The following is a 24347-nucleotide window of genomic DNA, read 5'->3' on the forward strand; positions in this document are numbered from 1 at the left end:
ATTCTCCTAAGCACTCTTAATTTACAAGAGTTTTAGGAGCTCTGTGTCAGGAATATAGACATTTGCATATATATATTTCTTATTATTTCACAGGGAAGCGATTGTTGAGAAATCACAATCATAAATTATTTGTTGCTAAGTAATTCTAGTTTCAAAGGGATGATTTGTAAAAAGCCTGTCAAGTATTTTGCAACAAGAATAATTCTATTTAATGAGGCATGTTGGTACATTTGAATATGCTGGCTGTGATGGGAGAGAGGCCCTCCTCCTTAGAGCAAGAAAGTCTGGGCCTAGCAGAGAGGGCTGAAAATGTCTTCGTCTAGAAAAGCTAGAATTTGAGCCCAAGTCTATCCAAGCCCAAAGGTGGCTGCTCTGTGAACTTCACTACCCATCGCCCACCCCCTGCGGGAGCAGAAGTTTTATTCATGGGAGACCAATGAAAATTGTTGTTAGAACAGCCAATAGGGGGCAGATCAGAAAAGGCCTTGCCTGCCAGCTTCAAGAGCAGCTGGGCGCCCTGGAAGGAGGGTAAACGGGGCTCCCATGGCTCTATCACAGGGTCTAAGCCGAGAAAGGGAGAGAAGGGGGGGGGGGCAGTGGGGGCGGGGATACTGGTCCAGCCGCTCTGGCTGTGGTCCAGGTGGGAAGCCGTGCACCGACAGTGGTGCGGGGTTGGGGATGGGGGGGAGGCAAAGGGAAAAGTTGTAGGAGCCGCCCAGGAGATACACTGCCCAGCCCGGGCACTGCTCCACTATGGGACATCCCGGGACAGTGCGGGGCTTGGGCTGGTGCTGGGCTCAGAGACAGGGGGGGCAGGCCCTGCAAGCGACCAGTTTCAGGGGAAGAAGGCACTTGAAACCACAGAGGGCCCTTCCTGGTTCTGCCTAGCTCAGGCCAGAATTTGAATGAGATAAGAATTCCTAGAACTTGGGGGAAGAGTTCTTAGAAGTAGGGGTGGTCACAGAGGAAGTGAGGAGTTTCTGGTTACCGGCAATGTCCAGGTTGGGCCTCACATCTGAACAGAGGACAACTGCTTGAGCCATGGGGCAGACTAGATGGAAGAAGCCAGTGGGAGGCATGGCCGGGCTCGGGCATGTGGCCGCTGTGTGACCTTGAGCAAGACACTTCCCCATTCTTTTCGGCCGCGGGAGATGCCGAGGGTTGATTCCCGGAGCCATAGTCTGTGTGCCTGGAAGTCTTAAGAATGCACAGTTTCTTGAGGCGAAGCTGCTGTGGTACAGACATCTGGATTTGAAGAGTGGCATCTCTGTGATGCTTGGAAACCCTGCTCCCCGGCTGTGAACCTGTCTGGCTGTCTGGATTCATTCTGTCAGCACACTGGGGATGGGGAGTGAGGAAGGAAGGGAGTGAGAGGTTCTTAAAAAAGAACCGAAGGCTGAGAACATGATGATCTGCTTCCAGCAGCTCGCAGGCAATAAATATTGATGTGGGAGGAATTGTTGCCCGCCCCTCCCCCCCTCCTCGAGGCTGCCTCGGCCAGCTCTGCTGACTCGGGCTGGCCCAGCCCACTGAGGCCACTGAAGGGGAGGTAGATGGACTGGGAGGAAGGGCCCAGTGAGGTAGAACTGGCAGCCAGAAGGTCCAGGCCCACAGACGTGGGAGGTGTATCTTCTGTAGAGAGTGGGAACAGGCATGGGTGGGGGTGGGGGGAGGGAAGTGAAGGGGAGACTTTCTGAAATCCCTTCGAGGATCTTCTCCCAGACTCAGGGGTCCCCCAAGTAGCCTCCTACAAGTAAATGCAGTTTTTAATGGTGGTATGGTGGGATGTAGCATCAGGGTTTTGTGACCCAGTGAAGGTCTCTGATCTCAGTCTCTTCATCTGTACAATAGGCAGAAGATCGGACAGGGTCTACCAGCTCTGACAGGTGGGATGATGTCTCCTCTAAATGCAGCAGTACAGGAGCCCTTCCACTGTGGGAGAAAAGGGTGCAGTCCACAGCCTCTGCCCCCAAGAAGCTCTTAGGTAATGAAGGAAGGCCAGATGCAGACGGACAGGGGGATGACTGACTGCTCAGGCTTCTCCCACGGCCAGTGCTTAGAGTCCTCTGCCTGCGGGGAGGGGAGCATGAACAGTCTCCACAGAGAAGATTATGAGATGGTAGATGGGGGAAGCCATCCAGGACATGGAGGGGCAGGATCTCTGCTTTCCTGCCTTTGGTTCTGCCCATGTATCTGTGACCTCATGGTGGCCACCAGATATCCTTCTAGGAGTGAACCAGGGCGTGTGTTAGCTCTCTGTGAGCCTCAGTCTCCCTGTAGTCTCTCTTTCTATAATCAGCCCGTGTCCAGGATCCTGTCAAGCCCCAGGACTCCTAGAACACAGTTCTGTAGGGCCTGTGAGGTAGAGATGGCCTCTTAGGGGCTCTCTGGCAGGTCATCTGGCTCTCTCTGTCCTTCCGGTCATAGGACCCCATCAGTCAGCAACCCTCCTTTGCCCTCCATACCCTCAGGTCCCTCTGAGTGCCTGCCCTTGAGGCTGGGCCAGGGGCTGAGAAAGGCCTTGTCCACCGAGAGCCCCTGTCCCTGCCCGGCCTCTGAGCACCACTGGCCTCTGTCATTTTCTCTGGGTTCCTATTTCCCAGGAGTCTCCATGTCTGTTATTCTAAGCCATCTTCCAGAGTCTGGGATTCTAATATTATACAGTTTTAAAGTTCCATGTTTCTAAAGTACTTGTGTTCTATTACTCTATGATTCTATGCTTCGAATGATCTTTGACTCCCCACATTCACATTTCTACATGGCTATAATTTTGACCTACAAGTCTAGGAGTGTATGAAATCCGTTTTCTCCCGATCATTAACCTGATGTGCTTCTTTGGGAGAATGGTCAAGGATGGGGACAGGAGTGGGCAGTGGCAGTGGCCCTTAAAACCCAGAACTTACAGCCAGCTGGGAGGCTTCTGTTCTTCTTGGACGTCGTGCTCCTTCTGCAGCCACTGGGAGGTCCAAGGTGACTCGGGTCTGCCTCCGGACCCTTCCCAGCCAGCCCAGGAGCCCTCATATGTCCTTCTCCATCCCTCGAAACCCAGGCCTTGGGACGCCACCCTCACCCCTCCTCGACGCTCCAAGGTAGAAGGTCTTGTGTGATCATCCAGTTCAACCCCCACTCTACCTTACAGATGGAGGGATTCAGGCCCAGAGAGGGTCAGGGTTGTGCCCAGAGTTTGGCCAGCACCACCTCCCCCTGTACCAGTCTGTACCAAGCCAGGTCTTGGCCCCACAGGGCTAAGGTGAGCCTCACCCCTACTCACGGGTGGTGTAGATCAGAGCTTCCTCAAACACTGGGACTGGAAGGCTCTTCAGTGATTTCAAACTGTACCCACAAAACCCCAAGGTGCCACCATAGGGAGATTGAAGAGCGGTGTCCCCCAATAGGACGAAGGGCCTTCTACCTCCCTGCACACACACACACACACACACACACACACACGCAACACACACACACACACACACACCAATCAGATTCTAGTTTTATGTGTTTTTATATCAGTTTTTTGAGTGAGGTTTCAATTGGAGAAAGCGTTTTGCTGCTGAAAACCCAGTTTTAAAAACACTGATCTAGTTCAATACCCCCATTTGGCAGAGGAGGAGACTTGAGTCTCACTAAGAGAGCTGATCAGTAGCTGATCTGGCCCGAGAGGCTCCTCGGTGCCTGAGGCATCCACACTGGCTTCAGGCAGCTAGCAGCAGGAGCCAGACACGCCTCCGCACTTGGAACTCTGAAATCTATAAAATGGGTATAATCCTAACATCCACACCTTGGGATTTTTGTAAGAATGAAACGAGGCAAAGTGGGAAGTGGGTTGTTCAGTGCCTGACGACCCGGAGTGTTTATTCTTAATATCTTTCTCTGATCAAGCCAGCTCTTAAGAGGAAAAATAATGGAAAAATCACCTTTTTTCTAATATTCTTACAGCTCACGCCAAACTCACGTACTGAACTAGTAGGAGTGGGAAATTAGGCTGACATCTATCGCTTACTCTGGACCTTGCATTGTTTTATAAGCCCTTCGTATGTGTTATCTCACTTAATCTTTGTAATCTGCCTATAAAATAGGTTCAGCTATAACCCCCATTTACACCTGAGGGGTCAAGTTACGGAGAGATTAAATAACTTGCCCACAGGGCTAGTGAAGGGTGGAGCTGGGAGTCAGACCCTCGGGAAGGGCATCGCGGGACCTGAGCCGAATCACTCAGTCAGGACCAAGAAGCAGGAAAAAGGGGTATCAGCAAGAGAAGGGGAAACTTAGGAGCATGGACCACAAAGATGAATTAAGTTGATGTAACCGAACCCCTTATTTGTTTCTGAGCTTGCCGGTGGCCGCAGGGACACGGGAAGCATGGCCAGTTGCACGGATCTCAATATGAGAAAGCCGGAGGAAGCGTGTGGCAATCCTCGGCGGAGCTCCGATCTCCGGGCGCTCTGCTAGAAACACGATCTCCTTCCCACGGCGGTGGGAAGGCTAGTAGGTCACCCCATCCCTGTGGCCGTTTGTTGTGGCCACGTGCCATGGCAGCTGAGGGCTGGCAGAGAAAGTGCCCTACCACCCACCAGGGTCAGCGAGGCTCCGTGGGGCTGGGGTCACGGCCCCGCACAAAGCTTTCTAGGCACCCGGCTTCCCCCGAGGACAGTTCCTGGAGCTCTGGAGGCCCTGCAGGCAGAGGGCCCTTGCTCGTGCCGGACCAGACACGGCACCCTGTGTCCCACAGGCTTGCAGCCGTCAGCACATGGCCCTGAGGGAGGGGAAGTTCTAACTGGCTCCCTCAGCGCAGGTCTGCTGACCTGGGCAAACCACAGCCAGATGCGTCTGACTCCAAGCCCTGCTCTGAGCGGAGCCACGATGCTTCTGGTTTCCGGAGCCGGCTCTTGGTTGCTTGGTTGGGAGTCCTCAAAACAGATGTGGGGAGAGAGGCAGAAACTTGTGAAGAGCCCAGGACAGGGGCTCCCAGTACCCACCTGATAAAGCCCAAGTCCCTTAGCATGGCCCTCCAAACTGCCCAGCTTCTGCCCCAGCCCCTATGGCTTCCCTGTCAACCCCCCCCCCCCCCCCGCACAGAAGGGCCCTCCCCCACCCCCACACTCCTGCTATCCTATGCCCTTGCTTTGCATAACCTCTCCCTTTCTGTCCACCCCAATCCCAAACCTCACTTCTCCTGGAGGCCTTCCCTGACACTCCCCCCCCCGCAAGCCCCTGAAGTTCTGCCCCTTCCCTCCTGTCTCCAAACCCATGCTCTTTTTCACAGTATGAGACAGGGGTGAGACATTGGTCCTGGAGGACCTACCTTCAAGAACCTGCTCTGCCCATTGCTCCCTGAGTGACACGTCCTCTTCTGGGGACTCAGTTTCCTCTTATGCAAAATAGGTGCAGTAATGATCCCTTCCCCAGACTGCTGCGGGAATCAGACGACATGGTGGATGTGAAAGTGCGGGGTAGACCACAGGGGGCTGGACGTGCAGACACTGTGGTCTTCCTCACTGCTTACATGAGGACAACGAACCCTAGGCAAGGAGCTCACAGATTCTGCCCGTCCAAAGGCCGCTGAGCTGAGCCGCCCGTCCTGTGGTCCTTGATGAGAATGTTGGGAGGTTCTTAGTTTATCTCAATTTATTCCTCCCTCCTGTCCTGGGGCAGTACCCTGGTCCTAGCACCCCTCCCTTGGTCCTGGGCCCTTCCCGCACCACTCTCTCAGGCTTGGTTAGGACGGTGAAAGATGCGAGGAGATTCTCGGATTGTCTTGAAGGCAGCATGTCCAAAAGAAATATTATGTGAGCCACATATGTATATTCTAAATATTAACTGGTAGCACATTCAAAAGCAAAAGACACTAATTTTAATAATAGCTTGACGTTAATGCACTATATCTAAAATATTCTCATTTTAGCATATCATAAATTTAAAAAATTAATAATGAGATATTTTCCTTTTTTTTTTTTCATACTAAGTCTTTGAAATGCAGCCTGTGTTACTCACGGCACGTCTCGGTCTGGACTGGCCGTATTTCCAGTGCTCAGCGGCCACACGTGGCTGGTAGCTCGTGCATCACACAGCACCACTCTAAGGTATAAATGAGGAACAGACCCACACAGTGCCTCAGCCGGTGACTTAGACTGTGGGCTTTCAGGCCCCTTCACGGTACTCCAGAAAGGTGCCTCCCAATTCTTCCTGTCTTGCACCAGGGCCTCCGACTCACAGGACTTAGTGGAAAAGGCATGAGCTTTAGGCACAGGCAGGCTTAAGCTCAGATCATATGGTTCTGTGCAATGTTGGGCAGGTTACCTAACCTCGAAGCTGCTTTGCGCCTGTGTGGAGCGTTTTCCTTTGCAGGTGCCCGTGAGGATAGAGCAGCAGCATGCATGCGGAGCCACCAGCCCGCATACCAGTGGCCTGGCACACCGGATCTCCGTTGTGCTAGGCCCCTGGGGTACTCGGTGTGGACCCCCTGCCCCATTCCTAACCAGAAGCAGTGTAGGAAATTGCTTGCATCGACGCAATAGCCTCTCCTGTTGATTTCATTTTTTCTTCCTAGAGCCTGACACTGGCCGCACCCATCGCCACTTCTTCCATTCTTTCTGTTCATTCATAGTTATCAGATACCCACTATTCCACCCCAGGCCCTGTGCTAGGCACCAGGGTTTCAACAGAGAACAAGATAAGCATGATACCTGCTCTTGCAGAGCTGGGAGCCCAGCAGGGGAGAGACCCTCCACAAAGTTTGACTCAGTCCTGCGTGCGTATGTAATGTAGTGATTTTCTCTGAAAATCAACTTCCCTTCTGCTCTGAATGCCCATCCTGCTGGATTAGCAAGACACTTGACCTCAGCCTTTCTCAGGGGTCCCCCACCAAGGTGAAGCAAAGTTCCTTCTAGGGTGTTCAGGCACCAGAGAGGTCTCACCCCCACCCAGCACGCATCAGCATCGACCCATCCAGGCCCATTTGGGGCCAAAACACATGGAACACTGTTGACCCCTATTGATTTGATGAGGTGACTGCCCCATACCCTCTTCTCTCCCACAGGGTTTCCCCAGCCCACAGGCACCTTGGGGCAGAATGTCTGGCATCTAGCTGACTGCCCTTGGTTGTGTGTCTCCCCAGGGTGAAGATTCTCCCGCTGAGCAGAACCCAGGGGAGTCCCAAGAGAAGCAGGATGGCCTCACCCAGATTGCACCAGACCTGACAGTGATCCAGTTCATCAAAGGTAAGGGGGCTCAGGCCAGGATACAGAGGAGTGGCACCAGAGGGGCATGTGGGGCCGTACAGGATCCAGCCCCTTCCTGCCCTTCTTCATTTATCTTTCACACCTACAGACCCCTCATGAGCACCATACACTCCTGTGAGTCTTGACTTATATGATCCCCTCTGCCTGGAATGTCAGTTTTTATTGCTATCTATCAAAATCTTCCTGGTCCCTCTATGTCAAGTTCAAGTGCTCTTCCTCTCCTTCCCCCGGCCAGCCTGGCCCTCCCTCCTCTCAGTTCTCGGAACCCTCAGGGCCGATAATCCTTGGCTCTGCTTCCCTCAAGGACTATTAGGAGAATCAAATGGGGGTGATGAATGGAAAGCCTTTTGTATATTATTTAAAGAAAAAACAAAACTTTACTTCCATAAGGTATAATTATTTTTTCACTTATCACCCCTGGCCTACTGCTATTATTCTGATCATGTCCTGGGACAGTAAGTTGAGCTGCCTGTGGTTTGGGAGGGTGATGACCGAGGGGTTTGCTTCGGCACCCACCCCTGCCCCCGCTGAGGACTCTTGAAACAGGAAGTTAATTAGGCCCAATTCTTGGAAGTGTGTCCTAAGACCTGATGTTGGGATACCAGTAACCCAACCCCCAGTTCTCCAGCCTCCCCGGGGTAAGGGGAGGGCTGGACTGCATGGGGCTGGGCCTAGAGGCAGGAGGGGCTTAGACTCCCTAACCTCAGATCACCCCCCAGCTGCTGGAAGGCCCCAGCAGGCTGCTCCTTGGGAGAGTTTATTAATCACTGCTTTGGCTTCTGCTCAGAGGGGAAGCTGGGGCCAATCACTGAAATTGGATCCTGGAGTGGGTGTCCTGGGCAGATTGTCTCTGGTGGTTTCTGCTTCTCCATGAGGCTAGAGGAGACCAAGGCAGGGCTAGCCATAGGCCCTGTAGTTGGTCAGCAAGCAGGGCTCCTGGGCTTTCTGCTGAGTTCCAGAGGGAATGGTAACCTGAGGCTTGGCCTTGACCACATGGGGGCCATGGGGGAGCCAAAGGGAGGAGGAACCATGGCCCTTCAGCTGGAGGAGGCCAAAATTCTTGAGAGAAGACAGTCCCTGAGTTAGAGAAGGCCCCTGTCTGATGGGGGAGACATTATCCTTGAGTTAAGGGAGGCCCCTGACAAAGGGAAGAAAGACTATCCCTACGGTGGAGGGAGCCTCTGAGCTGTGGGCGGCTCCTGAATCTCTTGAGTGGGGAGGAGCCTACCCAATGGAGGAGGCACTAAGCTAAGGGAACAGCTATCTAACAGAGGTGACCCGGGAGTTCCCAGCAGATATCCCAGTCTAAGTGAAAGGCATAGCCCTGCCCTCCAGGAATTTTCCATCTGTTCTAAGGACCGGCTGCAAATGCTGAAGAGATAGCGGGTGGGTACAAAGTGCACTTGGGATGATTAGCACAGGAGAAGGAGATAGAAGCAAGTAACGAGCTAGAGCCTTCTGGCAGCCGGAGAGGCCCAGGAATGTGGGTGGGGTGGGGTCCTGCAGGTGGAATGGCCTTTACACTAGGAGTCAGGAAACCCCTGGCAAATTCTGGCCTTGCTCCGGCCGCTCTAGATGAACTTGGGCCCCACCTGTCCAGTGAGGGCACCGGTATGGCCTGGGCCAATCCTGGCCAGGGCAGCTCCAGGAGGGAAGAATGCTGGAGCAGCTACCTGGGGTGCAGGCCACGTGTCACACCTCCTCACTCCAGACGCTGGTTCAGTGCGCTGTGTGTAGGACAGGGGACTCAGGACAGGAGGCAGGCCTGAGACACGAAGGAAGGGGAATTCCACAGCCCAGTTCCTACCCACCCTACGAGGACTGTTGGTCTTTATTTTCTGGCTTCTAAGGAAATGGTTCCTGGCCCACCCAGGGGGCTAGAGAACTAGCTGACTGGGCTCTGGCCAAGCTCTGAGGGCAGACAGAGATCTCCAGCGATATACACCCTGGTCTTGCTACTGCAGGAACAGACGGGACCTCCCACTTGGCCCAGAGGAGCCCGAGGGCCATCTTTCCCCACCAGTCCCGACGGCCAGGTGGTTTGCTCCTCTGACGTGTCTTCTCAGAAGGGCCTTTCCTCCTCTCTCCCCCACACCTCACGTTAACTTTCAGCTCACCTCCCGAGGGCAGAAACACATGCCTTTCTCTTTTGATGTTAGTGGAGAGAGAACTGCACGTGTCCGAAGAGAAAGCATTCTTGGCCTTGGCCATCACCCGGGCTGCCCCTGAGGCTCTTCCTCGAGACTTACCCCCATCACGTGTCTTACAGGTTGGCAGACCTGCAATGAGGAAAGCTGTACACAAGGCACCGGGTTAGGAGATAATGGGGGATGGGGGAGGTCATCAAAGCCCGACCCATCGCTTCTACATCTCTCTATGTGCTTTTGTTCTTGCTGCGTCCCTACTAGGAATTCCTTTTCCTTCAGATCCATTCTTCAGGCCCTACCTCTGTCCTACCTCAAGAAGCCACCCAGTACCAAGCCTGCTCAGTTTTTACCTTCTCTGGAGGTCTCACTTCTGCCCCAACATTGTGACATTTGGTCCCATATTGGCCTGCAGTTCCATCCATTCGTTCCCTCATTTGTTCCATAAATATTTCCTGAGTGCCTGCTGTGCCCCTACGCTCTGGAGATTGAGCAGTGAACATGGCAGACAAAAATCCCTGCTGTAAATGAAGCTTATGTCCTGGTGGGGTGACAGTCAAGTGGCTGAGCGAAACATGTGGTATGTGAGGTGAGGTGCTGCAGAGCATAGAAACTCGGGATGGGAGATCAGGGGAGGGACTGCTCTCCCGTGCTGGGGACACAAGAGGGAAAACAAAGGCCAGGGTTGGCTTGTTTTCTTTCTAGGTCTTTCTGAGAAAGAAAGACCTAGAGCAGGACAGGATGAAAAAGACTGAGTGGGGGAAAGTGAGCTGAGGAAGTAGAACAGAAGAAATGTACCGAGGTGGGATGAGATGAGATGAATGGAATAGGAGGTATGGAATAGAACTTTACGGAATCGAATTTTAGATAGGATCAATTGGAAAGAGGCACGATTGAATAGCGTGCAATCTAATTCAATGGAATGGAACCAAACTGAGTTTCAAGAGCAGAATAGAATTAAACGGAAAGGAGTCAAACGTAACAGGATGGAATTAGGTGCAGTAGAATTAAATGAGACGGCATGGAAGGAATGGGCCAATTTCAACTGCACAGGGCAAGACTGGACAGAAACAAAAGCACGGCTGGCCTGCGCACTCTGACCTTCTCCCCGCTCACCCCAACAGTGTTCCCCAGGGTGCTGCTGCGGACCCTGCGCCACCCCATCTTCCTGCTGGTGGTCCTGTCCCAGGTGTGCATGTCGTCCACGGTAGCAGGCATGGCCACCTTCCTGCCCAAGTTCCTGGAGCGCCAGTTTTCCGTCACAGCGTCCTACGCCAACCTGCTCATAGGCTGCCTCAGCATCCCGTCAGCCATCGTGGGCATCGTGGTCGGGGGCATCCTGGTCAAGCGCTTCCACCTGGGCCCCATGCGTTGTGGTGCCCTTTGCCTGCTGGGGGCGCTGTTCTGCCTTCTTCTCAGCCTGCCCCTCTTCTTCATGGGCTGCTCTACCCACGAGATTGCAGGCATCACCCGCCAGCCTGGGTGAGTGTGTAAGAAGCAAGGGGAGGGGGGTGTCAGGGAGGGGGCCCGGACAAGGCCAGGGGAATGGGGTGCCCGTCTACCTCAAAGCTCACTCTCCATCAGCACCTTCTCCTCCCCTCCCCACCTGGCTTCAGAGCAGTGGGACTTCTCTCTCCGAGTCTCCAGTCAAGGTGTCAGGCAACACTAGGAGGGGCAAGGATGGAACTTCACAGACAGGACAGCTCAGGTCTGGGGAGAGGTGGAAGCCAAGCCAGGGCAAAGCCACTTGTGTGGATGGCATCTCCAGAGTGGCCAAGGTAAGGCAGAGGCCACGTCAGAGAGCAGGACCCAGCTCAGCGTGGGGAAGGCTTCGCTCCGGGGCAGGGGAAAGGCCTGCCTGGGAAGCCCGCACCCTCTCCATCCCCCGGGGGGTGGGGGTGTAGAGAGAGGGGGCGAGCAGGGCTGGAAGGCATCTGTCATGGACGCTGCAGAAGGGACTTAAGCCGTAGGAAGGGGTTGGCCCCCAGAGGCCTGGAAGACTTGCGGTTCTTAGAGCCTGGCGGCTAAAATGATGTTGTTCCATGACCCTAAAACTCAAGGTTCTTTTCCCACATCTGAGGCGGCACCAAGAGGAAAGCCTCCGATGCCTAGCTCCCTTCCCGTTTCTCTGTCCTCCTACCCTCAGGTATATGCTCTCTCCCGCTGGGGGCTGTCTTCGAGAGGGTGCTGGAAGTTACATCGCTGCCTCTTCTCCAGAATGACTTCACTTTTCCTGGGAACTGCTCCAGGCTTAGGCTGGCCCAAGACCCAGCTAGAATCCCCCGATTGTCTCCATTCCCACCTCTCCCTGGGCATCTCCTCCCTCCATCCACATGCCAGCTATCCCGCCTTGCCGGAGGCTCAGCAAATCTCTCTGGCCCAGGCCCCACATCACAGCCTCTCCCCCGTCATCCTTTCCCTTCCCCTCCTTCCTTGTCCCTCCTCCCAGACGGTAAGGCGACTCTGCTGCCTCCCCTCTGCAGAGCCCTTGTTCTAGGCACAGCGGTGGAGCTTTAGCCAGACCCTCTACAGTCCCAGGTCTGAGGAGCGAGCCAGGGCCTTTATTTTTTTATTTTTTTAAAAGATTTATTTATTTATCTTAGAGAGAGAGAGGGAGGGGGAGAGAGAGAGGGAGAACGCATGAGGGGGGGGGGCAGAGGAAGGAGAGAGAGAATCTCCAGCAGATTCCTCGCTGAGCACAGAGCCTGACATGGGGCTCAATCCCAGGACCCCAAGAGCATGTCCTGAGCCGAAATCAAGAGTTGGCTGCTTAGCCGACTGAGCCTTCCAGGCACCCCTCCCCTTTTTTTTCTTCCAAAAAGTAAATGGAGGGCGCCTGGGTGGCTCAGATGGTTAAGCGTCTGCCTTTGGCTCAGGTCCTGATTGGGATCGAGTCCCGCATCGGGCTCCCTGCTCCTTGGGAGCCTGCTTCTCCCTCTGCTTCTCTCTCTCTCTCTCTCTCTCTCTCTGTCTCTCATGAATAAATAAATTTTAAAAAAGTTTTAAAAAAAAGTAAATGGAGACAAGTCAGCCTAGCACACACGCCTATTTCCCTTTTCTTCTGCCTCTCGCCTTGACTCTGACATCTCATCTCACTGTGTTCTCATCTTTGTTCTTGCAATTTACTCACTGAGCTTTGGGCTCTAATTCATTGAAGAAGCTTTTTGGGACCAACTGAGCAAATTCAGGAGGCTTTCTCATATTTCAGCCCAGCTAGTGATACCGACAGCTGCCAAGAACTGAGGTCTCCCACGCACCCAGCATCCAGCCCAGCTCTTCCCATATTCTGTTGCATTGAACCTTCGCAGCATCTCTGAGATGGGTTGTACCATTATGCCCATTTCACAGATGAGGACAGTGAGGCTCAGAGAGGTGAAGTCGCCCAGCTGGGCTGTCCAGCTGGGAGGGGCAGAGCCAGGGCTCTCCCCACAGGAGCAAGGGGCTGCGGAAGAGTCCCTGCTGTCATCCATTCAGCCTTCCTGCTGCTGGCAAGGGCAACCTGAGGGGTGCCTGCCCCTGGGAAGCCCGCACCCTGGTGCCACCTCAGCTCAGGCAGTGCCAGCCCGTTCCATTTCCTGCTTGGCAGCGAAGGAAGAAGAGATGATCTCCCCCCACCCGCTGTCAGAGGGAAACCCCCTCCTGAGGGAAAGAGTGCATTCACCTCTTCCCCGAGGCCCCCTTCCCAACTCTGGCTACCCCGTTGTCCTACCCACCTCCCCAGCCCCCTGTTGAGTTGAGCCTCTTCTCCAGGGAACTGAGATCTCACTAAGCTGGCCAGACTTGCCCCGCTGCCTGGGCCTCTGCCCACACCCAGCCTAAGCCCACAGGACCCTCAGCTGCCCACTGGGGCCCCCTCCTCATTTGTAGCCTGGTCGTAGGCTCCCTGGCAGGTTTTCTCCCTCTGAGCCATGAAGTCAGGTCCTCCTCTGAGTCCCAGGGGCCACCTCCGCACCCTACCGAGGGTGACCTAACTCCTCGGACCCAGCCTCTCCTCTGATCTCACAGCTGACTAGAGTAGGGGTGCTCCTGGGACTTGGGGGCAGGCCCTCCAGAGGGAGTTGGCGGGACTAAGTCATGCAGTGGCCACAGTGACCAGAGTAGTGACAGGGAGCTGAGAGGCCGTGGGACTGCAGGGTGGCCATGGGAGGGGGTTCCCAGCCGAGCTGACAGAGACACTGAGGTCCTGAGAGAGGCAGGGACAGGTGGGTGATTCCACAGCTAGTCAGGTGTCGTACCTGGTCCAACGGACATAACTCGAATTTTCTGAGAAAAGGAAGCAATCCAGCCCATCAAGAAAAAGGCCCCTTGGGCACAAGGCTGAGGTGGCCCCAGTTCATGGTGTGAGAGCCAGAAAGCCAGGCTAACCCTGCCACCTTCCCTCCCACCAGCAACCTGCCTGGACCGGACCTGTTTCCAGCCTGCACAGAGCCTTGCTCCTGCCCATTGGACGACTTTAACCCTGTCTGTGACCCCAGAACCCATGTTGAATACCTCACACCCTGCCAGGCAGGCTGCACAGGCCGGCTGGTCCAGGAAGCCCTGGACAAAAGTCAGGTGGGTCAGGCCTCTGATTGTTCCCTCTGCCTCCCCTGCGCTCTGCCCCTCCCTGTCTTCGTGCATCCATCACACTCTCCATCTTTGCGCATTCTCATTCTGTGGCTCTTCTCTCTATCTGTTGGTTGGTCTGTCTCCTGTTGGCCGATGTAGAACATGATTCTTGCAGTAAACTTTCATTGCCGGTTGGGGCCCAGCCATGTGCCAGGCCCCAGAGCACAGGGGTGAGCCCGATCTGACTCCAGCTGTCTGTGCAGGGGAGAGGCAAAAGGAAACAAGGAATTCCAGGGGTGGTGATAGGCAGGAGAAATGGTCCCCACACGTACAGACAAATATGGAAGAAGATGCATCCTGCCTGGGAGGGTCCTAGAAGGCTTCCTGGGACGTGGCCTTTGTGCTGGATCTTCGAGGATAAGTGAGCAAACCAGGAAAGGACTTTCCAGGCAGAGGGAACCGCAGAAGCAGAGTCTGCATACACATGCATACAGTGTTTCAAGAAACCGCAAAGAACTTGTTGGAGCAGAAGCAGAATGTTTCCAAGAGGGAAAGTGAGGCTCAGTCAAAGAAGGGCATTCAAGGCCTTTACCGAGAGAGCAATGGGGAGCATTGGATGGGCCAGTGACAGGGTCAGATCTGGGTCTGATCATACCTGAGGCCATGTATTTAGGAAGGCGAGCAGAGTGCAGGCTAGGAGACAGGGAAACAGTGGGGAGGCTGGCCCAGAGAGCCCAGTCAATCGTTCAGCCAGTCAGCAAACCTTCACAGAGCTCCTCCTCTGTGCCAGGCTCTGTGCCGGGGCAGGGGGGCGGGCGGCGAGGACCCAGAGCCAAAGGGCCCTCCCCTGAAAGAACTCCAAGCAGGGAAGGAGGCAGAATAAGCAGCCGCGGTGCATTCTGTGTGAACCTTAAACGGGGCTCCAAGACTAGCCACTCCTCCTCCCCTTTCTCCTCAGTCCCCCAAATGACAAGTGAGGAGAATATCTGCCTTCCTCAGGCCCCCAGGCTGTAGAAGAGCCTGTGGAGGGGGGGTGCGGGGGGTGCAGCATCGGGCTGGCCACAATGCGTCCCTTCTCCAGAGTTCCCCCTCTTTGTCATGTGGAACTCCTCCTGCCTTTGCATCCTGCGGGGCATCAGTATCCAAGCCCAAGGCTCCTCCAGGTAGAGACCTGGGCCCCACGGGCTGGTGCAGAGGAAAGCACCTGGCTGACGGGGCTATAAGCCAGCAGGCACCGCGTGGGCTCTGCAAACTGTTTGCCTTTGCAATCACCGAAATCCCAGCCTCTGTGCCTCCTTAGCGCTCACTGTCTTTACCTGGTTTCATCTCTGAGACCTTCCAGGGGACCCCAGGCCCTGACAGCTGGGGCAAGATCCCCCAGGGAACAGTAAACTTTTGTGGATATGGGCCCCTGAGCACTGAGGCCAGGCTACCCGGTTCGAATCCTTGTTCTACCTGTACCTGGCTCCGTTACCTCAAGCAAATTATTTAATCTGTGCCTCCATTTCCTGGTCTATAAAATGGAGGTGATCGTATTGAGTACCTACTGTATACCAGCCACTGTGCTAAATGCTTTCCTCAGGTGAATTCATTAAATAGTGAATAAAGAGCCACATGACCATGTCCATGAAAAGTACTTAGCACAGTGGCTGGGAAATTTTAAGCACTCAGTAGTACACACTCCTATTAATGTCCATTATACAGATGGGAAAGGGAGGCTCAGGAAAGGACCAGGCATTGCCCAAAGTCTTAATGCCAGAGCTGGGGTTATAACCCAGGGTTCTGGCCTCCCAGCCCAGTGCCCTCCCCAGAGCATCCTCAGAGGTTGTGTCTGGGGATAGTATTTGGAGGAGGGTGCACCTGGGTCCTGGTCAGCACTCAGGAACTGTCGCTCTGGCCTGGAATAGTCTCGCAGCCAGCCTGCCTCCTGAGGTCGACTGTGAGCAAGCTCGCGGGCCCAGGGCTGGGTCGCTCAGCGGCCAACATGGCTGCACTCAGTAACTGTGGATGAAGGAGTAGATGACCAGGGGAACAACAGGGAGGGGTGGGCGGTTGGGGGGATCTGAGGCTCAGGGGGTGAGGCTGAACCCCCCGGGGGAGTGAGAATCAGAGGCAGCTGGAGAGATCGGAGCCAGCCGTAAGAAGAACTTGCTGCCAGAGTTAGATGAATGTGAATGAGAGCTGGGAAAACCCCAAGAGGAAGGCGTCTAGCTTTGTGTCCGTCCCCGCCATCTTTGGCCACTCAGAAAAGGCATGAGGGCAGGTCTTTCTCTTCTAACCACCTTGCCGGGCATATTTCTCCCCTCACCTGTCCCTCCATTGTACCTCCACCCCAGTGGGTTGCTCAGCCTGGGGGCAAAAAGGTCCAGATGGCGTGTGCTCAGCAGGTCGCACGCCTGTGGCAGCCTGACCATGCACGGGCACCCTGCGGGCAACGGAAAGAGCGCCCAGTTACCCCAGCTGGGATCCCCGATCTTGCGCACGCTCTCTCTCACCTTGCCCTAATTCTACATCCTAAGTACTCTCAAATCAAACCCTGTTCTCCATCCTCCTCCCCCGCCCACCACTCTCTCCATGGTGGGCCTCTTCACCGGCCTCCCCTGTCTGGCCTGTCCTCTTGCAGGAGCCCCAGTGGCTTTGGTGCTCCCGAGCTTAAATTCTTCCCAAGGCTCCCACAGTCCGCCTCAGACTCCCAACCCTTTTCACAATGGGAAGTGTGTGAGGCTGCCCCAGGCCGAGCAGACCACCCTGAGGGTTGATGGCACCCAGCCCTGCACACCTATTCCAGCAGAGGCCGAGGCTCCCTGGGACACGCTGGTCAGAAACTCTATTCTGTGGGGAAGAAAAGCCTAGGCTTCCTGGTTTGCTTAGCTTCTGTGAGGCACGGGCGGTGGAAACCATTGCTGAAAGAATCCTAGGCTGGAAGTTTTCCAGGCCACGTGGGGATGGGAATGCGGGCTGCAATCAAACACGCCCCTGAACCAGCCTGGGGGCCATCCCTTGCAGTTTGAAAAGGGGTCAGGCTTTTCACATACTTCAGCCACTGGAGGGGTCCCAGTTGTTTGGGGGGGGTCTCCTATTGGACTTGACTCTGGCAGGAGGGAGGGCTAGGCTTTGTCCTCCGGCCCTGGAGCCCCCAGACCTCACAAAGCTATACTCCCTGGTGAAGGTTCTGCAAACATGCTGGGGCCAAAGCTCGCTTCAGGACCCTGCTCACCTCGCTGGGTTCCAGCCTCTCTGAGCAGTTTTCTGTTTCTGCCAGCACATGGGTGCCCTTAGGACAATGTTTTCAATACTTTATCCAGCATTGTATTGTCAGCAGGATGATTGGCAGGGCCCCGGTCCCACTGTGTTTCTGGAAACAGCAGTCCAGGTTCCTCTTTGTCCCAAAGTCTTCACGACGCCATCCCGGGGCAGCCCTCGAGCACCTCCCCGCCTCCCCTCTGCTCTCCGTTCCAGGCAAAGATTTGCTGCACTCTTTCATGCCACTTTCATGGGATTTTACATCTGACCTTCCCTCTCCTCATTTCAGTTTTCCTCTTGGCAAACTCCTATTCATTCCTCAAGACCCAAATGCAGCACCCCTCTCTGGTGAAGCCTTCCTTGCCCCTCACCTGCTGAAGCCGGGTTCCCATGGAGCTGCCTGCGTCCCTCTCTCCTGTGCTTGACTCTCTCCTGGAGAGTCTCCTCTGCAACCCAGTGCCCTGCAAGACCTCAGTGAATTAGAAAGGGAGGGACACTGAGCTGGAAAATCTGAGTTCCTTCCCCAAAAACACTCTTAGGTTGTTTTTTTTTAAGATTTTATTTATTTATTTGAGAGAGAACATGAGAGAGAGCGTGTGTGTGTGTGTATGTGTGTGAGAGAGAGAGAGAGCGCACAAGCAGGGGGGAGGGGCAGAGGGAGAAGCAGACTCCCTGCTGAGCAGGGAGCCCGATGAGGAACTGGATCACAGGACCCCAGGATAATGACCTGAGTTGAAGGCAGATGCTTAACTAACTGAGCCACCCAGGTGCCCTTTCTTTTTCTTTTTTTTTTTTTTTTAAAGATTTCATCTATTTATTTGAGAGAGAGAGAGCATGAGAGAGATCCCCAGAACACTCTTGGTTACTTTGATTCCTGGCACAGTCAGTCAGGAATTTGGAACATTCTGACCTCACCAGGTGAAAGAATGAGTGTGTGTGCACACGTCTGTGTATGATTGTGTGTGTGGAGGTGTGTGGGTGTGAGAGTGGTCCTGCGGTGTGTGCGAGTGTGTGTCGGTGTGGTGGGGGGTGATGCTCCCCCAGCCCCTCTCCCTGTCCTCTGCTTCCCGGTCCGCACAGCCTCAGCCCACGTGTGTGTCCGTGGCCAGAAATCCCAGCCTCCAGCCAGCTCTGTCCCCAGCCGGTTGGTGCCCTCGGGTCCCTCACAAGCCTTCAGGGGCCTCAGGCGCTTGGCCAGCTGCTCGCCCTTGGAGGCTCCTGAAGGCTTTTCTCCGCTCCCTTCCCACTCTAGGTTTTCTACACCAACTGCAGCTGCGTAGTGGGGGGCGGCCCTGTGCCGGCGGGCGCCTGCGACTCAGCCTGCAGCCACCTGGTGCTGCCCTTCATGCTCCTGGTCAGCCTGGGTGCGGCCCTGGCCAGTCTCACCCACACACCTTCCTTCATACTCATCTTAAGGTGAAAGCAGGCGTGGGCCAGAGCCGGTGGATACCTAGAAGTCCTTAACCCCAGGCAGGATAAGGGATCCTGAAGGCGGGGTTTGAAGAAGGAGGCCACTCGGGTGTCCTGGGCCCCCCATAACAGAGCAGGTTCTCACTGCCCTGTCTCCAACCTCATGGCAACCTACTAAAGTGAAGTCCCGCTCCCCCCATTTATAGATAAGAAAACTGAGGCTCAGAGAAGTTCAGAAGCTAGCCCCGGGTCTCGTGGCAAGTGTTGGGTAGAGAAGTACCGGTGCCAGGGCCCAGAGCCAGGCCCCTACTTGCTCCAGGGAGAGGCCACCCAGTCACAGTGAGGAGAAAGTGGAGTGTCAACTGACTGCCCACCGCCACCCTGCCCATAGTGGGTGGGCCGGCAGGAGTTAACATCCAGAAAACCAAGCCCTATCAGTGTGGTTCATGACTCTTCAAGTCAGTGAGCACTTATATGTCCACTGTGGACCCAGCCCATTGTCCTGAGGGTGCCTGCTGGGACTGACAAATTGTTACCTGAGGCCAAAGTCAGCACGCCTAGGTTGGGGGCTGGAATTGGGACCACAGAGCAGGATAATTGCAAGTTTTCATTGTGCTGGGATTATTTTTTTTAAACCATTTCTTTTTTAAGATTTTTATTTATTTACTTACTTATTTGAGAGAGAGAGAGAGAGAGAAGGAGCAGGGAGAGGGAGAAGCAGATTCCCCACTGAGCAGGGAGACTGACTCAGAGCTGGATCCCGGGGCCCTGGGATCATGACCTGAGCCAAAGGCAGATGCTTAGCCGACTGAGCCACCCAGGCGTCCCTGGGATTATTTTCATTCTCTGTTTTTTGGAAAATTAAAAGGGGGATGGCGCCCCTCACAAATACGAGAAGACACGTAGATCTATAAAACAGGCTGGCCACCAGAGAGAAGATAGTGGACTCCGACGTCCCGGCAGGCAGGCCACGTAAGAGGAGTTAATGCAGGCAGTGGGCTGCAGATTCTGACTCTTGACACCCACCTGCGCTGGGATCTTAGCCGAGTCACTTAACCTGTCTGAACATTCATCAGTCTCCTTATCTGTAAAATGGGCTAATGGTATAACCTACCTCATGAGGGGTGAGGTAGGGCCTGCAGTATAGAATGACAGAGCCCGTAGTAAGCACTCCGTAAACACTAGCTGCTGCTATTCCTAAGGAGGAGCCAGTGATGGCCCCAGCATCCTAGGCTGGGGCCTCACAGCATTTGGGGAAGTTAGAAGGCAGGTTCTGGCTACCCAGTTTTGGGTTTTGCCGAGTGTAGGAGGAGGAACTTGGCGGGCCTGGGGGTGAGGAGAGAGGGTGGGGGTGTCTGTGAGCAGGAACCCAGGGAGGCCAGCACAGGGTCCTGATAGCTAGTGGGAGTGCCTGGAGTGTGGGGGGCTGGGTTCCACAGGTTAAAGGGAAATGGAGTGGGGAGCCTGAGCCCACCCCCGCCCCAACGCCCCGGACCCTCAGACCGGGGGAAGGCTGGCCCTGGGTGGTGAGAGAGAAGGGGATGGTGAGAGCCACTGGGGGGCTGGGACCCTCTTAATCCTCACGTGGCCGTGTTTCTACTTATTAGGGGAGTGAAGAAAGAAGACAAGACTCTAGCTGTGGGAATCCAGTTCATGCTCCTGAGAGTTTTGGGTAAAGAACCTTCCTGGGACCCTTAGTTCGGACACACACTGTGTGCCAGGCCTGGGGGCACAGGGATGAGCGGGACCCAGTTCCTGACCTTAGGGTTCATGAGCCCCAGGCAACAGATGGGACCTGGGACCCTGGAGGTGGGTATGCAAACAGAGAGGGAGCCCTCCAGCGAGGCAGCATCCCACACCAGGGTAAGGGCTGGGCTTGAGGGCCAGACACTTACGGGACAAGAGGCCCCGGGGGCTCTGGGGGTTGTGCCTGCCAGGGAGCAGGGGGGCGGGTAATGCAGAAACGCCAGGCCCCGTCGTCCCCTGACCACCTCCTTCCTGCAGCCTGGATGCCCAGCCCAGTGCTCCACGGCAGCGCCATTGACACCACCTGTGTGCACTGGGCCCAGAGCTGTGGGCGTCGGGCTGTTTGCCGCTACTATGACCACGACTTGCTCCGAAACCGGTGAGACCTGGGGTGGGGACTGCCAGGGCCCTGTGGGAAGGCTGCTGGCAATAACTCCTGGGGTCCCAGGTAGGACAGCAGCAGGGACGAGAGGCCCATTTATACCCCGCTGCTAAGTAGCAGGTGCAATATCCTGTACTGAGCTCACCAGTCCTATGAGCTAGCTACTGTCCCCCACTCTTAGGATGAAGAAAGTGCGAGTTAAAGCAGCCCAGCATCACTCAGCTGATAACTGGCAAAGCTGGGCCTTGAACCCAAGTGGTCTAACCATGGTCTGTGCAGGAAACGTGTCGTCATGGTTGAGTGTGGGGAGAACCGGGGGAGCAGCCCAGCTGTGAGAGAGACAAGGAGTTGAAGTGGGGTTGGGAGAAGGCCGGTCTAGGACACAGGAGGCCTGGGATCCAGCCCAGCTCTGTCTCTCTCATTGGGAGACCTGCCTTTTCTGGAACTGAGTCTTCCCATCTGTGCAATGGGGAGCCCAGAGGAACCTGAAGGCCAAGAGGCTGCTGGGATGGGATAGGGGGTTGGAGGGGACTTGCTAACAGGGCTGGGAGCAGAGAGCTGGTCCCTGCCAGCTCTGAGGAGGGCCGGGAATGACCAGGGCCCTTCCTAGAGGGAAAAAAAATCAAGTAAGAGCCTTGGTGAGTTAGGCAAATGGGGGAGAAGGAATCCTTGTGGCAGGTGGGGTGATCTAAAGTTGCACCTGTCAGGGCCCCTGAGCCCTTGGACAACCAGAGAGAGGCAGGGCTGGCCCAGGCTGCAAGCTGGCCAGGGACAGGGCAGGAAGGATGCCCAGGCTTCTGCCTCCCTGCCCAGCGCTCCTTCTGCAGAGCCTCTCCCCCTCTATCAGGGAAGGACCCCCACAGGGGTCAACTCCAGGGGCCTCCCTGTCTCCCCAACCCTTATGGTGATAGGGTCCACTGCCCTGGGGCTGGAGGCCTCTTTCCGCCTCCCAGGCTTCAGTGTCTCTGACCACACGATGGGTGATGATGGCTGACCCCGCTCTGCCCCACCCCAGGGACATCCAAGCCCAGGACAGGGAGGTCCCGAGTTCAAGGGTCCCTTTGGTCTTTTCCAGGTTTGTTGGCCTCCAGTTCTTCTTCAAGATGGGCTCCCTGGCCTGCTTTGCCTTGATTTTGGTCATCCTAAGGCAGCAAGACAAAGAGGAGGGGACCCAGGTGACCGTCTCCACATCTGGCCTACAGCAGCAGCTGTTGGCGTCGGGGCCAGGAAAGAAGCCTGAGGAATCCAGAGTGTGAGCTGGCCCCAGAAGGGCAGGAGTACCTCCTCTGCACCCTTCGTCCAATCTTGGGTGTAAGGAACCCTGTTTTCCAATTCTGGCTTCTCTGCCAACTTGCTCTGTGACTTCAGGCAAGTTACTGACCCTCTCTGGGCCTTTGTTACTCATCTGAACCAAAGAGTTGTCTAGGGGTTTGGTGTGTTGGCCACTTCTAAAGCACAATGGTCTTCCCCCTTCTGCCCCCAGCCACACAGCCTGACCTGAAACCAGGCTTTCCTGGTGGAAGGACTGCGTATCTTTCCCTCAGGCCCTAGAATAGAGAAGTAGACAATATTAGGCCAGGCTGCCTTTCGTACCTGGTCCTAGCCCAGCTCTGCCACTCACCGGGAGCACCCTACCCTCTCTGGGCCTCCGCCACCATCTCTGACAGGTGAAGTGGACTTGCCGGCTTGTAGGCCCCTTCTGGCTATGCCCATCTTTGTGGTCAGGATGGACTCAGGTCTCCTCCTCAGCCCCACTCAGCCTGGAGGTGGGGCCAGGACAGCCTGTCAAGAAATATCCATTTGGCGCCCCCTGGAGGCAGAGCCCTGAGCTCCGGGGGGCGCCCACTGGGGAGGAAGCTGGCCTCACACTCAGAACATTCAGGTGGGCCAAGGCCTTCAGCAAACCTGGCGTGAGGGCCCCTGGGGCACTTAACTGAGGTGGGAGGGTCACTCTGTAGACTCAGGAAAATCCAGTCCTTGCCCTCAGGGAGCCACAGTCTAGGCGAGGCCTGGGCTCTGCCTTAGGGGCTCCAGTGAGGAGGGAGATCCAGGCCCCACACTTGGGCATTTTCTGACTTCAAAGACCAAACACACCCAGCACACATTCATTGGTACTCACGCATGGCCAAGACTTCACACATCTGACCAGGGCCCACCAAAATCACTGTGACCCTTGTTGACTAAAATCCGAATTTCACCATTTCCTTCCCGGTGCCTGACTCCGTGCCGCCTAGCGCTCTGTAGATAACATCTGGTTCTGCGATAACCACGTTTTGGGGGCAACGTCTGGTTCTCTGTGATGCCTGAGTTGGTGTAAGGACCTGTTTGTAAGACCAAGGCCTGTAATGTCCGACTATGTGTAAGAAGTGGGTCTGTGGAATGCTTGGGTCTGAACCAACTGGTCCATCAGTGGGCCTTGTCTTGTTTTATGGCCAGTCTTCCCCAGCCTGGTTATCCCGCCCTGCCCCCCCGCCCCCCTGCCCCGCCGCCCCAGGAAGGGGAGAGAGTTTCCTCCTCTACTCCAGCCCATTCTGTTGCCACCTGAGCTGACCAAGACCTGCTGCTTGGGGGGCAGGAGACAGCTGTCAGCAGTGGCTTCCCAAGCCCTGTGTCCAGCCCTGTGCTGGAGGCAGGGGAGAAGCTGGGGGGCAAGCAGGGGGCAGTGGGGACACGTGTGGCTCTGGCCTCCTGAACAGCTCCTGTGGCAGGACTTTGAGGCTCTCCCACGTGAAAGAAGAAGAAGAAGAAGGTACAGAAATTCGAACTCCCATTTTGATTCTACTGGTTGATACCTTTGAAATGTTTAATAAATACCTGAGCCTGTATTTATCAATGCCAAGAATTTCAAGGTTTCTTCCAAAAAGATGAGGCCGTTCACATGTGTATATTCCTTCTCCTTCCCTCCTGTTTCCCAGGCTTTGCAGAAATAATCTGGAATTATAGACACAGCATATTATTAAATTTGTTTTTGCATCATGTCTCTTATATTACAAAATTCCTTTCTTACAAAGTGCATTAGAGTTTGTAGCAACCACATTATTTCCAGTTATTCAGATTTAAGTTTTACTGGATTCATAGCTCACTGTTACTTCTTGCATATGACATCTTTCCCTATTTGTATATTCTGGTCTAATTTTCATTTGACTGGGTTACTTCCTCCAGTAATGGGTTTCAGAAACGGAATAAGGTCATGAAGCTTTCTGAGTCCTCACCTGTTCAAATTGTCATTGACATTTTATAGAAGAGGAAACAGTTCAGAACGAATAAGCAACTTGCCCAAAATCATACAGAACATAAATGGTGGAGGAGGGTTTTGTGGGAACTGAAGCTTACACACTTTGGGGAGCCCTCTTTAAGAAAAAGAGCACAAAATTAGGTAAGAAAGTGAGTACCTAGAATGAGAAAAGAAGTCAAAGCAAACACATCACACAATTCAGAAAAATAGCATATTTTTTTACTAACTGTTGTGCACATGTCTAAAATACATTCTTCCCCCTGAAGACTGGCAGGATTTTCTGCAGCCTAGCTTCTGGTTCCGTCATTGCAAACCTGTTTTCCCTCTATTGCCCACGTACTTCCAGGGCCAGGCCGCATAAAACACTTTGATGTCACAAGATGACCTCTGGATATGACACC

The 24347-nt window shown here is 54.7% G+C and overlaps 1 protein-coding gene across 7 annotated transcripts in view; it reads left to right on the forward strand.

The window, feature by feature from the left end:
• SLCO2B1 (solute carrier organic anion transporter family member 2B1) overlaps positions 1-23689 on the forward strand; it is a 46834-nt gene extending 23145 nt beyond the window's left edge. For all 7 annotated transcript variants that reach the window (XM_073879720.1, XM_073879721.1, XM_025848538.2 and 4 more), the window contains 7 exons: positions 7115-7217; positions 10507-10864; positions 13771-13936; positions 18426-18589; positions 20191-20255; positions 20588-20708; positions 21787-23689. In XM_073879720.1, the coding sequence (XP_073735821.1) occupies positions 7115-7217; positions 10507-10864; positions 13771-13936; positions 18426-18589; positions 20191-20255; positions 20588-20708; positions 21787-21967 (1158 nt within the window). In that variant the 3' untranslated portion in view covers positions 21968-23689. The remainder of the gene's footprint in view (positions 1-7114; positions 7218-10506; positions 10865-13770; positions 13937-18425; positions 18590-20190; positions 20256-20587; positions 20709-21786) is intronic.
• The last annotated feature ends 658 nt before the right edge of the window (positions 23690-24347 follow it).

Source organism: Callorhinus ursinus, unplaced genomic scaffold (assembly GCF_003265705.2).
Source record: "Callorhinus ursinus isolate GAN/ISIS: 27379988/994484 unplaced genomic scaffold, GSC_fseal_2.0 scaffold35, whole genome shotgun sequence".
NCBI lineage: Eukaryota > Metazoa > Chordata > Mammalia > Carnivora > Otariidae > Callorhinus > Callorhinus ursinus.